The sequence below is a fragment of the Poecilia latipinna genome, unplaced genomic scaffold, assembly GCF_001443285.1.
Source record: "Poecilia latipinna isolate Pla-1442-1.1 unplaced genomic scaffold, P_latipinna-1.0 Scaffold1856, whole genome shotgun sequence".
NCBI classification, from domain to species: Eukaryota; Metazoa; Chordata; class Actinopteri; order Cyprinodontiformes; family Poeciliidae; genus Poecilia; species Poecilia latipinna.
This window is the reverse complement of record NW_015114472.1, coordinates 35,012-51,051: the sequence shown is the minus strand read 5'-3', so window position 1 is coordinate 51,051 and position 16,040 is coordinate 35,012. Positions and strand designations below refer to the sequence as shown.

Sequence of the window (16,040 nt, the reverse complement as noted above, 5' to 3'; positions counted from 1 at the left end):
AAGAGACCACCCACAGAGGGTGAGAGGGGAATTTTTTTTTATATAACACAGTTTATAAACTATGTAAGACCTGTACTATTTTGACTGCATTTAGTTGGTGGAAAAAGGCAGTTCTGGTGGCAACTGACACTAGGTGGCACCAAGTGTCAGCTGCTGCAAGCTGAGTCTGGTGGCCCACCAGGCTGCTTACACACTGGGGGAAATCCTGATTATGTAACAAATAAAACTGCAAAACTTTGAGCTCCATTTTTACCAGCTTGTGTTTATCAGTGCTTGTGTTTAACACCATCGCGGTTGCTATGTGACACAACATATGCCGAGTAAGGGTGGGAATAAATCTGAAGGTCAGTTCATCCAATTTCACAGACTTTCACTGCCAGACTTCATGGTCAATGTAGGCCAGGTTCTTTGATGACTCTCAGAGAATGCAGCCCCTACACACCCAGTATTCTCTTAAGTGTAACATTTAACTATTTACATAATGCTTTTCTCTTCTTTTCTTTATGTGCCAGGCGCCTTAGTCCAGGCTGGGATGACAACCTAAAGCTGGACGTCGGAGTTACATCAGCATTTTTCGGGCACCCTGCTCTTCATGTAGCTGGTCTGCTTTAGGGTGCCATGGCCACTGGAACAGAGAACCGCCATGACCGTGTTCTGGAGAAAGCCAAGCTTTCACCAACATCAGGGAAACGCAGGAGAGCAGAAGGGAAACCCAAGAAGAATTTTCCTTGTCAGGAGTGTCAGAAGGCATTCAACAGCCTGGAGAAGTTGAGGGTGCACTCATACTCTCACACAGGGGAAAGGCCGTATCGCTGCTCCCATCCGGACTGCACCAAGGCTTTCGTCTCCAAATACAAGCTGCTACGGTACAGCAGGGTGCAGCATGTTGATTTTTTTTTTTCTTTAGGCTTATTCAAATCTAGCATTATAATATACTAATGAGTAGCTTTACTTACAGTTCTATGTAACGCATGCTAACTTTGAATATAATTTCAGCCATTCTGAATGCTCATAGATTGTGTCTGTGTTCCAAGGCATATGGCAACTCACTCACCAGAAAAAAGCCACAAGTGTTCATACTGTGAAAAAATGTTTCACCGCAAGGATCACTTAAAAAATCACCTGCACACTCATGATCCACACAAGGAGGCCTTCACCTGTCAGGAGTGCGGGAAGAGCTACAACACCAAGCTGGGCTTTAAGCGCCACCTGGCCCTCCATGCTGCAAACAGCGGAGACCTGACCTGCCAAGTGTGCCTGCAGCTGTTCCCCAGCACTGTGGTTCTCCTGGAACACCTCAAAACACACGCTGGCAAGCCATCTGGAGGGACCAAAGAGAAGAAGCATTGTTGTGAACATTGTGAGCGTCAGTTTTACACCCGCAAAGATGTGCGACGCCACATGGTGGTGCACACTGGACGCAAGGATTTCCTCTGTCAGTTCTGTGCACAGCGCTTTGGTAGGAAGGATCATCTGACACGCCACATGAAGAAGAGCCACACCAGGGAGCTGCTGAGGGTAAAAACTGAACCAGCTGATTCGCTGGAGACAGATGTTTATGATTTGGCTACTGGAAGCATCAAGGACGAGCTTCCAGCAACACTGACAACAAGATCACACCAGGTTAACATGTTCACAAGCTCCGATCTGGACACACAGCCCTTTTCTTCCCCCAGTAATCCCTTTTCTTTAAAGTACCCACTGAGCTCCAACTTTACCTCATACACCATCACCTCACATGAGAGGGAGCAGAATCTAAAGGGAGAACTGGAGACCTATCTAATGGAGCTGCAGAACACCATGCCATCCTCATCCTCTGCATCTGTAGAGCCTCAAATCCCGTCCTCCAAACTCGAGTTGTTACCTCATGTAGGTATGCTGGAGGAAGCAAGCGAGGAGGCATCCCTTTCCAAAATTTCCACGCCAGCAGCAGGTCCTGCAGCAGACTCTATGGCCTCATCTTCTTCACTTATGGATTTCTCCCAACTGTTCAACTTCTTGCCACACAATGGGCCTCCATACAATCACATAGGAAGTGGAGGGGGCAGCATAGGACCAGCCATCACCTTTCCTTCCACTGAAGAATCTGTTCCTCTACTCCAGCTGCCCCCCCAGATGCCTGTGGGTGAAGAACCTGCAGAGAACCCTCTCCAAGGACTCCCCTCCTCCTTCATATGTAGCCTGAGTACACCCACAACACTACCCCGGTTTCACCAAGCATTTCAGTGATGGAGTCTGTCCTGCCTAAAGCAGATCCCCCACAGCTGAAACAGCCAGACAGGATTCCAGTAATTCTAGATAGTCAGGCCATTTGTTAAAAATTGAAGAAACAATTACAAAGCAGGAGGTGCATGATGACCAGGGCCAGCAGTTACAAACATACACAGCTTTATATATATCTGGCTTATTCAACCTTAGCAGATCTTCACCTTCATTCCAGATGAATTACCCTGTCCTTTATTTCTGGACATATTCTCCTAAAGTCTTTTTCTGTCATATTTTCTAAGCTGCTCCAAAGACAGAAATTACTTAAATATCTATGAGCTTCAATGTTCCTCTTTAATAGCTTGATAGAAAGTTTCACTTAGCTTCATGCTGATTTAATGCTTGTTGCAATAAGCAACTAATTGTGATATGGATATAGTGATATAGATATAGTGATATAGATATAGTGATATAGATAGCTCATCTTTAACCTACACTGCCACATTGTTGAAGAGTTTTTATCTGGGATATTTTCTCTAACTGCAGTAGTTCACAGTTTACTTAGAACTTAATAATCATTCCTAACTCTTTATGGAAACAGACCCCTGCTTTAGCTTCATACGTTGCCATAAAGTAGAGTGCTACTTTAGATTTTAGTGTTGCCATATTTTTAAAGCACACCTCTGTAGTTTTTGCAATAATTCAAACGAATCATTTTAACTGGGAAAACATCTCCTAATATGCAAACTGTTTTGTTCATGAAATAGGTTGTAGACATGACAGAATGCAATAAAAGGACACACTTTACACAATCTGAATCACTGAAAGCAAATGACCAAGCTAGAACTACTGAGTATCTATTTAACTTCCCAACAATAAGCAAAGTCCACAAAATAATATAATTGAAACTAATAAAATATTGAGCTAAAAGTGATCCAGCAACAAGGTTTGTGAGAGTCAGCACTCAGTGATTAGCAGTGATAGGATCTTTCTTCAGTTAATCACCCAACTAGAGGACCAAACTATCTGTGGGCAAGGTACAACTGACTTACTTAAAATCATTTTTTGGCCAAATACCCAAACTAACAGCTGTTTCTCATAAAACTAATTGAAACAATTTAAATAACTCAACAAAACGAATGGTTTCTCCACACAAAATGCCACTTTTGATGTAAATGACCCTTACATTCACAGGGGTCAGGGACCAAAACCCCCAGGAAGTGGCTAAAATCTGCAAATACTTGAGACCCTCTCTAAAAATGTTTATAACTGCCTTACAATTTTTAATAGTTTAAATACCAGTTACACCTTAATATACAGTAATAAACACAATGGAAACTGTCTTATCACCACTGTAGAACTAACATCCTCTGTCTTCCTTGTTTCTACTCTGGCATCTGGCATCATCAAGGAAAATGAATGGTGCCCCTTGATTGGCTCCTTTACAAATGCCAGTATGTCTTGTTATATTGCACATTTCAGATTCATAAGCTGTATTTTCTTTAAAATCTTTTTTTTTAAATATGCTCTATGAAAAGATTTGCAAATAAGCAAATTTTTCAAACGGTATTTGGAGTAACGTTAACAGAAAAATACATGAATAGGTGAATCCTGCAACTAGGCAGGGGTCTACTGTATTATTTACTATAGCATATTAGCAAAGAGAATTTTCAATCTGAAGCCTGTATACTTGATTGCATTGCTAAAATCTGTGATAATGACATTGATTATGACTAAGTCCAAATTTTCTGCTTTTGTTTGTTTGTTTCTTTGCCATTTCATATTCCCAACAGTTCTCAGTGAGCTTTGCATCCGCTACTAAAAATCTAGAACCTCCATGGACATTAAGGACAAAGTCTATCCTTCAGGTCGAATATGGTATCTACATGCAAAGAGTGAGTATATGATACCTACAACTGAGAGATGCTTGATTTAAGCAGTCTTTTGCAATATTGCTCACAGAGGACCCCTGTTGATTCAACATTCAGTTTATGGAGACAGATTTGTCTGTGAACCATGTAACTCTAAATGATTTGCAAATAGTTTTGGACAGCATATCAACATTTCTAAAGAAAATTTGGCTTGACAAAGCAAAAAATTTGTAAGTACAGCTCTCCTTCACATGCTGTTGGCTGGTGGTTGCAAAACAGCCAATCCAGGAGCTTCATCAATTTTCCTTGGCAATGATTGGCTGTAACCCCAAGAGTAGAGGTAGGGAAGACTGGGCACAGCAGCTGCTGTGTTAATGCTAAGACAGTTTCCACTGTGTGTATTAATCTATATTAAGGTATAATTATTGTCTTAATGATTAAAATAGGCAGATATGGGGGTTTTAGGAGAGTTCTTAATTATTTGTAGATTTTAGCTATTCACAGTTGATTACAATCCCTAACCTTGGTGTATGCTGGGGGTCCACTGCACATTGATGTTCCAACAAAGATGGCAGTTCCATATATTGTATTGGTATATAAAGAACTTTATTTACCAATTAAAACTAAAGTTATAAAGTCGACATAAGTTTGGAGCACTTCCCATTTAATACAGAGGCTTCAGTTCTATAAATAATGCCTCCTCCAAGAGTTTCTTTAATAGAAGAAAACACTAAAACATGGTTATAGCTGAGATGTTCATCTGCTGCCCTGCAAATGAACGTCACATGTGTGACGTGTGATTCACATGTCACTCAAAACCACCTTGTGATCCACCAAACCCAAAAATGGCACTTTTACCAGCACAGATCAGGCATAACTTTATGATCACCGTCTTTAAATATCTGATTAAACATCCCATCAGAGCTGATTTTTATGCTGTTATTACAACATTAGTATATTAATATATAATGATGTTTGAAACATAATTAGAATATTTATAGTCATGACTTGTAAGTTTCCTCTACAATAAACAATAGTTCTATCTCTTGCCTTCTATTAAAGTAAAATCTGCTGTCTGTTTAGACTTTGTTCAGGTCTTAGTAATATGAAAGTTGTTGTGATCTTCCTGAAAGTCTTTACCCAATGAATCATTACCCATTCTCTTGAACTTATCTGCTGTGGCCCCCGGAAGTCTAAAAAGTTTGATTTTTATGCAGGAATGAAGGGATAGGGTTCAACTACTGACAAAGCATGTGAACAGAGACGTAATATGTCAAAGCACCACCACAAGCCAGGGCAATGGGGAAAGTAGTCTTGGCAGGGTTTGGCAACACCCCTCTCACTCTGTCAGTTGAACAATAATCATACAGCATAACAAAAGTTCCATGCAGATATTAATTATCATTATAATCAGTAAGTATTTTTGGGAAAACACAGAAGGGACATAAAAAGAGTGCCTTTGAGTTGAGACATCCATCATAATTCCTATATTTTTAATTTAAGCCTGTTTTCTACATCTTTATATGGAAATCATATTCTCTTATTAACTGACAGTCAGATTGTAAATTACATTTAACACTGATGCTTCATTTCAACATGCCATTAGCAACTCTCATCCCTTCTGCTATGTTGCGTCAATGAATGAATGCCTGTATTGTTATTGGGCCAAAGCAGTACAGCACAATCCAGAAATGCGACTCAATATGACATTCATGCTACAATAAACACAGAAGTTAATAAAAATAAGTTTAAATATATATACTGTCCTTACATCTAGTGTTGCTGTTTATGCAGAGTTGGGTTCTGCTGAGCTGGGATCCCAGCTTTCTGGGACACACTTTGGTTCTGTCCTGATTCTTCTAGAGTCGAGGTAATTTGTATGGAAAAAAATGTCTAAAGATGAAAACTTCTTTAGAAAACTTAAAGCATGGAAGGAGATTTTAATGTTCAGATTCAGTCTTTAACAAGTCAAAGTGAGACCCAACCTGTTGAGGTTAAACATCTGTCAGCTGCTGTTTCTTTTTTTGAGATTAGGAATAACTTTAGATGTGTGAAGTCCACATTAAAAAACAGAATAATATAAAATGTATAGTTTTGCTAATTTGCAATTCAAGTCCCAAGATGAGCCTTTGAGCCTTTCACAACCAGTCCTAGTTCCAATCCCTAAATTTCTTGAAGTGGAACTAATAATTGCCTTGCATTCAAATTTATCATGCCAAAACTGCCAAAGTCACAGATTTGGGAGTAGAAAATACCACACGTTCTTAACCCAGACAGCAGTAAGATTTTTTTGGACCCATATAAATATGGAATGACTGTGGATCAATCAGGAGAGTATGTGTCTTTTATTTTGAAGGTTGAAAGTTACACTCCAACTTCTTCCTGTCTCATGTTGATGTATCCTTGAGCTAGCCACTTAACCAAACGTTACCTACCAATTTGTGTATTGGTGTATGAACGTCAGCGTTTGGGAGCAGTTGATATCAAAAATCAGTCCATTTAAAGTTTCTCATGGCAAAGATCTACTTTCTAAGGATCCTGATCTTGATAACTGTTTCATTTTCTGACGTTTTCTATCTGTTCTGCTTTCCCATATTGTTTTGTCATTAGAAACTATGTGCTGTTGATATCCATCAGCATATACGTTGGTCGCCAGGAGCTGCTGCTTTCACCGTCAGGTTACAGGTGAAGAACTCTCTCTTTTCCACTAGCTGTGGAATCATTTAAAAGTTCAAAAAATAAGCAGACATGATTTGTGTGAGAGTGGTGAAAAAGACAGTTGTTCTTGTATTGATGCATGAATGATGTTTTCTGACAAATATCTGGGGTAGCTGAGACTCTCTGTTGGAAATAAAACCATCTGAACAGGGAATGGAGATCAGGGTTCCCTCACTAAATTGTTGTGTGGTTGATCTGGAAAAACACCTGGTTTGGCTGACGTGTGCTTTCTGTTGAAATGCGCAGAACTGACATTTCATTAGTGTCCATCATGGTGTTCTTTACCTCACAGCTTCAGTATTCAAATCATGAACTCCAGTTTCTGTTTAACATTAAGTTCCCTTGTATTCCTTCCTGAATAAGGTTTTTGTAGACCATGTAAAATATAAAGTTGAATGTTACTGTGTCAAAGCATTTATCAGTGTGTGCTACCTGTATTTTGTGAAAATTTGATGAAAAATGTTTTTGATAATTGCAGCACTTTGTGTTCATGAAATGCCTTTAATCTTCCAGTGCTTTTGGTTTAAATGCTTAATACAAATGTAAAATGATATATTTACCTCTTTTAGAGAACAGTAAAATGTAAATACATTATAAATGTTTTATTTTTACAGTTTAACGTGTTGACAGTGTTTTTCCGATAAAAGTGTACTTTTTGCTTTACTTGCACACAGTCTGTATGCAGTTTGAAACGCATACATTTTAGTTGAAGTTAATTATTCATACGCTCTTATAGGCGAAGCCACGTCAAACAGGATTTAATGAACATTTTAACACCCAAATATATCTTGCTCCAACATGTTTTAATTCAAACTAATGATGCTTAAAAGGTCTATACAACCTGAGACAAACAGTACATTCAATGTTGCATTGTCCTCATTCATCCAACATTTCAAACAATCATCTCCTGAATGATCTTATCAGAGTTCTGTGTTATTATTAGAGAAGTATTTTCACAGAACTATTTAAGTTTAATTGGTGTCCATAAGAGTTTTCATCAGACTGGGATCTGGACAGGGGTTTAGCTACTTCAACAGCCTCATTTTATCCTTTTTCTGTTATTCTGTTGTAGATATGAATTGTCTTTTTGGATGAGCTACTTGGGCCAAGCTTCAACTGGAGGACAGATGGCCTTAACTCTGTCTTGAGAATACATTGTGAATGGTACAGAGCAGGGCTGCACGGTGGAGCAGCTGGTAGCCCTGTTGCCTTGCATCAAAAAGATCCTGGCTTTTCCCTGTGCATCTATCAGTTTTCTCCAGGTATCTTGGCTTCCTTCCATAGTCCAAAAACATGACTGCATTGTTAATTAGTCTCTGTAAAATTGCCCTTAGAGATGAGTGTGTGTGCATGGTTGTTTGCTCTGTGATGGCCTATCTCCCCACAGTGTACTCTGCCTCCCACCCAATAACTGAAGATAAGTAGCCTATCTGTTGGGTATAGGAGACGATGGCTGGATGGTGCCGAGCTGTTCAGGGTAAACTTAAATGAGCTCAATGTATCCAGAACCTCTGGCTGTAAAATCAGGATAAACCATCACTTCCATGCTCAACAGTGTATATGAAGAGTTAATGCAGAACATTTTAGCCAAATAACTGTAGTAGCATTCAAAAGAAATTTCTCAAGCTGGTTTGTTTGGAATCTAAATTTGAAAAGCTTGGTAACGTGTGAGATGTAGCTGTTGAATGTTGTGACCTCGAGGTAAATTCTGATCCATGTTGTATGTTATTGCCGTTGTATTGACACAAATATGTGCTACAGAGCAACTAACTGCCAACTGTTTTTCTGATGTAAATACTGTGATGCAAGCAATGAGGGTGAACTTCATTTTTAACACCCGCCTTCTGCGTTTTGCTTTGGTTTTTGGTAAATAAATCAATTGTGTCAGATGAATTTGTTATTTGTCACTCGAGGTTGTATTCGTTTTAAGACTTGGTTTGAACCAGATGATTTAGGTATGGTCTATCAGCATCCTTTGAATTAAGGAAGGGTATACTTACTTTTTCTGACACAATTTCCGAGATTGTGACAACAGATTTGTTTGGTTTTGTTTTTATAAATGTGTTAATAGATGAACCCAAATATTTAACAGTATAAATTGTATGTTATCTAGAATCCAAGGATTTTAATGAGATGGTTGAAGAAAACATAAAAACAAACAAAAGGCCTTACTGATTTTGTGAAATAGTTAAAACTCTCAAGCTATGTTCAATCTTCCTTCTGAAAAAAAAAAATCTTTCTCTGGTGATGTGGAGACAAAAGGCCACCAGTAAAAGGCAGACTGTAGGTCATTTAGTGTCAGATGAATTTATAAGCTCCAGCAGTACCAGTGATCTATATTGAATGTGTATGTAAGAAACACTGCAATACTGCAAAAATATTATGGTATTGGAACAAGCTGCTATAATATGTCTAAAGCTCCTTAAGGTGCTACAGACCTCTTTCTCTTAAATGTATTGTTTGTACATGTATCCAGCTTAGCTGAAAAGCTGCCATGTGTGCCTGCTTCTACCTTATATAGATATTTTTGTTGTACTGTGAGTCTTTGTCCATCCATTCAGACATGCTTGTAATTACATGGTCCCAGTATACCGCTGCATACACCACCACCATATGTAAAGACGTTGAAAGAAACAGAAGAAAGATGGGAATATGCAGAGTATGTGCTGATCCTCAAACGTTTTTGCATGCTGTTCAAAGTTGAAGGAGTTGAGAGATAAACTTCATCAGACGTGTTGGGTTTGCTGCTTGTTCTGTTTCAGCATTTTCACCCACATTGTCGATAGCAAGTCAGAGCACAATCTCTACAAGTTGATATACATTTTCCATTTTCCCAAACTACTGTCATATTTTAAACATATAGGCAAAATAAATCATACATATAAGTACAAATACATATGTGTTTATAGATGGTGAAAAATCAATGCTGCAGCTTTTATCAACTGTTTTTTTCCTTCTTTATCTTTTTAAACATTGTCATTATCCAAAGAAAGTTTATTTATTGGTTGGCAAAATAACCAGACTTCATTCAAATACAATGCTGCTATGAAAGAGGAGAGCTGCATTTGTCAACTCTCATGTTTTTACTCAGTGTAATGAAAGTTCAATAAAGTCAAGGAAAAGAATCAACTTTTGCATTCGTTTGGTTATTTTTGTAAAACTTTCACCAACCAGAAGTTCCTTTGCAAGTCAGCAACTATTACGTATTCATGTCCTACCAGATCCAAGCCCATCAGCTGAAAGAGCTGATACAAGGCAGAGACGTGGTTCTGATGAATAGAAAAAAAGAAGAGTTTACTGAGACAGATAATCCAGGAAGTCCTGGGTCTCCTTGTCCCACTGATCACCTGTCAGAATGGGATTATATTTTGTTAAATGATAGAAGGGAGGTAAGAGGGTTGTAAGCTAGGTAACTAAGTGTTTAGTGTTTTCTCAAAAGCTGCACAAAGCAGATGCTCATTGTGTCACAGTGAGCACTCTCTGTGGCTTCTGAAAAATATCACTCTTATTCCCACAGAATAGAAACCTGCCCTTTTTACCCAGCTCTGCCTGCTATAAATAAACTGAACTCTGTTGAACTGTTAGTGTGAACTCACTGAACCCAAACAGAAAAGATTACATACCTCAGAGCACCACGGGTATTGCTCAGGTCCAATCAAAACCTTGTATCATTCTCCTGACTGTGGAGGCTCTGCCTTCCTAAGAGAGCCCTCCAACAGGAGAGGAACATGAAGTTTGATTCTTTGAGAAAGAACCAAAGAGACAAATGTATGTAGACATTGACAGTAGAACTACATTTTCTTCTGTTTTACTTGTGACCCTCTGGATTGTTTTTAGCCATTGTTGTGTCAGGTTAGCCTAACACAACTCAATTAATTTCTCAATTATTTTCTGTCATGCCCCTCCAAGAGATAATACATGTTTTTCATGCCCTCCACCCCCCCGTCCTCCATCAAATTGAAATACTATGGTACTCTGATGATATTTAATAATTTATCTGTACTACCCTCCAGCTCCACCATTAAATTACCAAATAATCAAAACAGCTGAAATAAGAGATAGCATCTCATTTCATTGCTTTAAGTTTCAAAACAATTTCCAAGTTCAGTTTATTAACTCTATCAGCAACATTTAATCAAGACTGCTCAGTCTGTGCAATTAACAGAAAAAAGTGCAAATAATCAACTGAGATGATGTACATTTTCACAGTAAAACCTTTTAAAATTGTAGAAATGTATTTGTCAACTTCTTCAGCCTGTTTTTCAAAAGGTATGTACTTTTAAACATTTTTTTGTGAAAAATTTGCAACAATATTGCTTATATTCCAGCTTGTCAGAAGAAATGGAAAGTGCATAATATTTTACATTCACAGTAAACAGGCTTTGTCTACCCATGACCTGGCCAGGTTCATTTGTTCAAACAATTATATGCAAGTATAGACCTGATGGTAATGTCTAATCATCATAATGCTCAGGAAAGAGACAGGTTCTGCATGCCAGAGATGAACAGGTTCTGATCCAAAATGAGCAGATTAACCCCAGAACAAAAGCCAAAGACTTTGTGTGGATGCTATCTGAAGCTGTCATTATCCACAGTGAAATGTGTCCTGTACCGAACTCTGCTAAACACCTCATAAAGTTAAGGACCTTTTTACTTTTCTCCATAATATGCTCCATCTGATTTTCCAAGTTAGTGTCTTATCAAAACTACTCCCAAAAAATGAAGGTAGTCAACCCTTTTTAACTCTCCCCTATAAATACAAATTTTTATTAACCCATTTTTATTTCTGAAAAATATAACTGTTTGACTTCTGAAATTAACATTTAAATCCCTATTCTTTCCCCCACTTACCTAATTTATCAATGCCTGTGAAGTTTTAAAATAAGATGTTCTAGATCAGTGTTTCTCAACCCTGGTCCTCTCCTCCCCCCTGCTCTGCATGTTTTAGATGTGCCTCTATTCCAGAACAGCTGATTCAAATGACTGCATGACCATCAAGTGCTGCAGAAGCCTGTTAATCACCCAGAGATACAATTCAGGTGTGTAGCAGAAGAGAAACACCTAAAACATGCAGGACAGGGGGGCCTGAGGACCGCCCCCCCTGTCCTGTCCTAAATGTATCCCTCTTTTCATTAATGTTCCATTGTCAGCACAAAGTGATTTGCCAAAACTTAAAGAAAGGTTGATGATGATTTCAGTTATCAATCATAACTGAAAATAATACATGAGGACCCTATACACTGTCCTATTTCTGTTATTTTAACAGTCCTTCAAGTGCTACTTTCTCAAGGTCAGTCTCCAGCCACTCTGAAGACTGACCTTGTTGCTGCCATCTCTTGCTGGCATATAGTGGTGGGTGGAGAGACAATAGGCCGTAAAAAGGATGTTTCCTTGTTTCTGAGAGGTGCCCGACATTTTCACCCTCCCACACGCCCTGTTGTTCCTGTGTGGGACCTCTCTCTCGTCCTCTCTGCCCTGTGATCTCCTCTGGTTGAGCCCTTGGCAGAGGAGAGCCTATGGTGTTTGTCAAAGAAGACTGCTTTTCTCCTTGATATGGCTTCCGCAAAACGGGTGGGTGAACTACATGCGTTGTCTGTTCACGAGTCCTGTTGCCGTTGGAACCCAGCTGGTTCGGACGTTACTCTTTAGCCTTTCTCCCTAAGGTGGCCTCATCTGCAAGCCACTCTCTGCCCTCCAGCTTGCTCACTTTGATGCAGGTGGGCCTGATGTTTGGGCACTGAAAGAGTATTTCAGACTTATTATTAATTTTAGGTCAGTTACAACATGGAGAACAAAAGAGAAACCCGTGCTGCCTCCCACATACACACACAAAAGAAAAAAACAACGAGAACAAAATATCCCACATGAATAAGAGATAAAGTTATTAGTTTCTTCCTCCAGTCCACATTGATAGGTATTTTCTCAACCTACATAAAACAACCACAGACAACGTATGTTTTCAACCAAACTTCTGAGAAGGAGAAGCACAGCGAGCTGCTTCTCCAAGTTGCTCACCATGTGTTCTGAAAACCTTCAGTTTGTTTGGCTCTTTTATTGGCAAGAAGGGGGTAAAAAGGAATGTGGGGGTAAGGGGGGGGGGTGAAAACAACATCCTATCTTCACAGCAGGGGGCTAAATTGGAAACAAAGACAGGGGTCACACAGAAACTAAATTAACACAGTTTTAACAAGTTCTTCCTTTCCAGGGTGAGAACTCTCACCTTTAAATAAAAACAACTAGTAACATAAAACTACTATTGTAAGAGTGATAACAAAACATAATAATTCACCTCACAACCACTAAGACAAAAGACAGGCAAGAATAAATAAAGCAGTAAAATAATATAAAAACTAAAAGCTTAGGGATTAAGTAGTGAACCCCAAAGCTTGAAAAATGTCTGATTTGTGGTGAAGATCATGAGTCAGATTTTCCAAAGGAAGGATGGCAGATATCTGTGTAATCCATATATTCACATATGGTTACATATTGCAGCAAAATACACTTCTTAGCAAGAACAAAGATTTAGAATGTGCATCCAAACTGGAATGAGTCGTTTTTGTTGACGTAGCAGAGAGAATGGAAAGCTTCAGTTAGCTGCTCTGGAGCTCAACACAGCTCTCAGTGAACCAGCCTCAGGAGCATGCTAACCCTGCTGCTATCCAGATGAGCAGTGTGTGGGTATATCTGTTCTGTTTTTACTATATTTTATGGTTGCCTACATACAGTCACAGAAGACATTTGAAACACAAGGTCTGTTGTACTTTTATTGTTCAAACACAACATGCATCTTTTCTGAAGTGATCCTACTCAGTTGCACATTCCTTAGGATTGGAGTGCGCTGTTAATAATTACTCCACTGTCTTTTATGCTGAAACATTCTCTATATTGTACAGTTTGTTAACCTTAATTTGATTTTTATGTTTTATCTCTGTGTGGATCTACATGTTTTGGTGATTCGTCATTTTGCTGTTGTTGCACTGGAGTTTCACCTGTTTTGAGACAATAAAACATTTTTTCTATTATATGATATTCTATTCTTCTAAAATGGCTTGATATCAGTTCTCTAAACAGTTATGAACTATTGTACAAGACATAAAAATTAACAATAAACCTGAAGTGACATTTTATTCATGACTGTATGTTCATATAGACCTAAATGTTCTTATCAATAATCTACATGACTATTCCAGTTATTTATAATTGTGTATGTCTGAATGGTGTGTTTGTATAGATATACAGTAATAAATAATTCATTCTGTGTATGTTATTACTACTGTCTTATTGTCTGTGTTGAGCTACAACCTGGACTGGATTATTCTCAACTAAGAGCAAAATATTTAAAACCAAGTTTGTGATTTGTGAACCAACTTCAGCTTTGTGAAAAAATGTTTAATCCAAACTCTAAATCCTAAGCAAATAATCAAACCATAATAGTGTACTAAAAACATAACAAAAAACTGAATCAATCATAAAAATGTTCTGTACCATATCAGCCTCAGGAGACTTTTGAGGTTTGAAGAGATGCTGATGTCAGGTTCTTCTAGGTTCTGACGGGTCTGCAGTTTTCCTCTCCTGATTTATTCTGTCAGATGTCATACAGCACACTGTGCACCACTGAATATCACAAACACAGTTTTTTAATTGCCTATTCATCTTCACTGACATTGTTTAGCATAGGATGTGCATCTTCCCACTCATGTCTGTCATGATTTGTGGTATGTAGTGGTGAGGTAGGACCCAGGATGAGGTGAAAATGGTTGATTTAATCAAAAGCTCTCACAGGTAAACAGAAGTCCAGGCAGCACAGGTGAGATACGAGACTAGGACCTCTGACACTGCAACATGACTTGACAACAATGATAAATAGACAAGGACCCAACAAGGAAACACAGACACAGGTGGGATTAAATACACAAGAGGTAATCAGGGAACGTGAGACACAGCTGAGAGCAATCAGGGCAGACAAGACGACACAGAAACTAAATGAAGACAGAAAACCAAATCCTCACATCTGCATCTTTGCAAGTTTTTGCTTCCAAGGACCATGGTCAGAAGTGGTCCTAGCCTGTTTGGTGAGGGGTGGTTCACCCATTAGGGGTTAGGTGGATGTTGTGTTGGTGTGATGGTGATCTGAGTCTGTGTCATCCGGTTTGCGACTCTTTATTTTGCAAAAATGTATTTTATACAAACACTCCCTGAGCTCCAATTCATATACTTCAGTCTCTAATAACTGAAATATTTTAAATTACTCACATTTTAAATGTGCATACATTTCAATGTCTTCAAAAAAAACTTATTCATAACATCTAGTATCTTTTACTACAGGGGTGCTCAGGACTGGACTTGTTTTACCTCATTCTCTTCAGAGCTTTAATATCAAGCATTAAATGTGTAAGAAATTAAATTATGCTGACATAGTGTAAACTACAGTAGACTCAGACTGTACTCAATATTAACATTTTGCCTTATTGTAATGTTTAAGGACTTCAGCACTTAAATCTTGGTTTTACTTTCACTCTGAGCATAAACAAAATAATCAGTAAAACTTAACATAAATAATTAACCTTATACATGAACATGCTTTGTAAAATACTTCTCATTGTGGTGATCTGTATTTTCTGTGCATTTATTTTGAGGTTTTTCTGTGTTTACTAGTCTGTCCTCCCTGTTGATTGATCCCAGCTGCGTCCTGTTCCTCACCTCACCAAACCCTAAATATTGACACTCATTAACACTTATTTCTTTGCCACACTGACTAAAATACATAACAGAGCTTCACAAATTTCTGCAAGTGTGGGGAAACCAATCTGTTCCACAGTTTTTAAACTTTACACAAAGGGCAAACCTGACCCACCTCTACTGGTGGCCCACCTGTCAAACATTGAAAAGGACAAATTAACCCATGAGCGTGCCGAGAGAGAAACAGACTCTTTTTAAGTTAAAAACTGTTCATACATCACAATATGACTCTTTCTCTAACATCCATACAGTTTAACTATATTCTGAGGGAACATTACTGAGTGTTTGGTTGACCACTAACCTGATTTGACAACTAACGGGGGTGGGGGGGTCATCCCACCCCCCACAAATGCGCCCTTCCCCAAACCTTGTCATCAAGGCAAACTGACCTCCGTGTTTTCAGTTGAGTAAAACCCTGTTAATCAGATGTCAATTAAAATCATGTGTGCTGAATTAGGGAAATGCTTAAAACTTGCAGGGCCTGGTGGACCGGTGCTGAAAAACACT

The 16,040-nt window shown here is 38.6% G+C and overlaps 1 protein-coding gene across 2 annotated transcripts in view; it reads left to right on the top strand.

Annotated features, from left to right (window-relative positions):
- Positions 1-9,919, top strand: part of plag1 (pleiomorphic adenoma gene 1) — a 19,264-nt gene extending 9,345 nt beyond the window's left edge. The window contains exons 2-4 of one of the 2 annotated variants that reach the window (XR_001421761.1): positions 513-866; positions 1,035-6,761; positions 7,867-9,919. Coding sequence is in view for 1 of the 2 variants with exons in the window: in XM_015014888.1 (XP_014870374.1) it covers positions 619-866; positions 1,035-2,229 (1,443 nt within the window). In the remaining variant the exon portion in view is untranslated. Of the gene's footprint in view, positions 1-512; positions 867-1,034 lie in introns of both variants that reach the window. The other variant, XM_015014888.1, reaches the window with a different exon arrangement.
- The last annotated feature ends 6,121 nt before the right edge of the window (positions 9,920-16,040 follow it).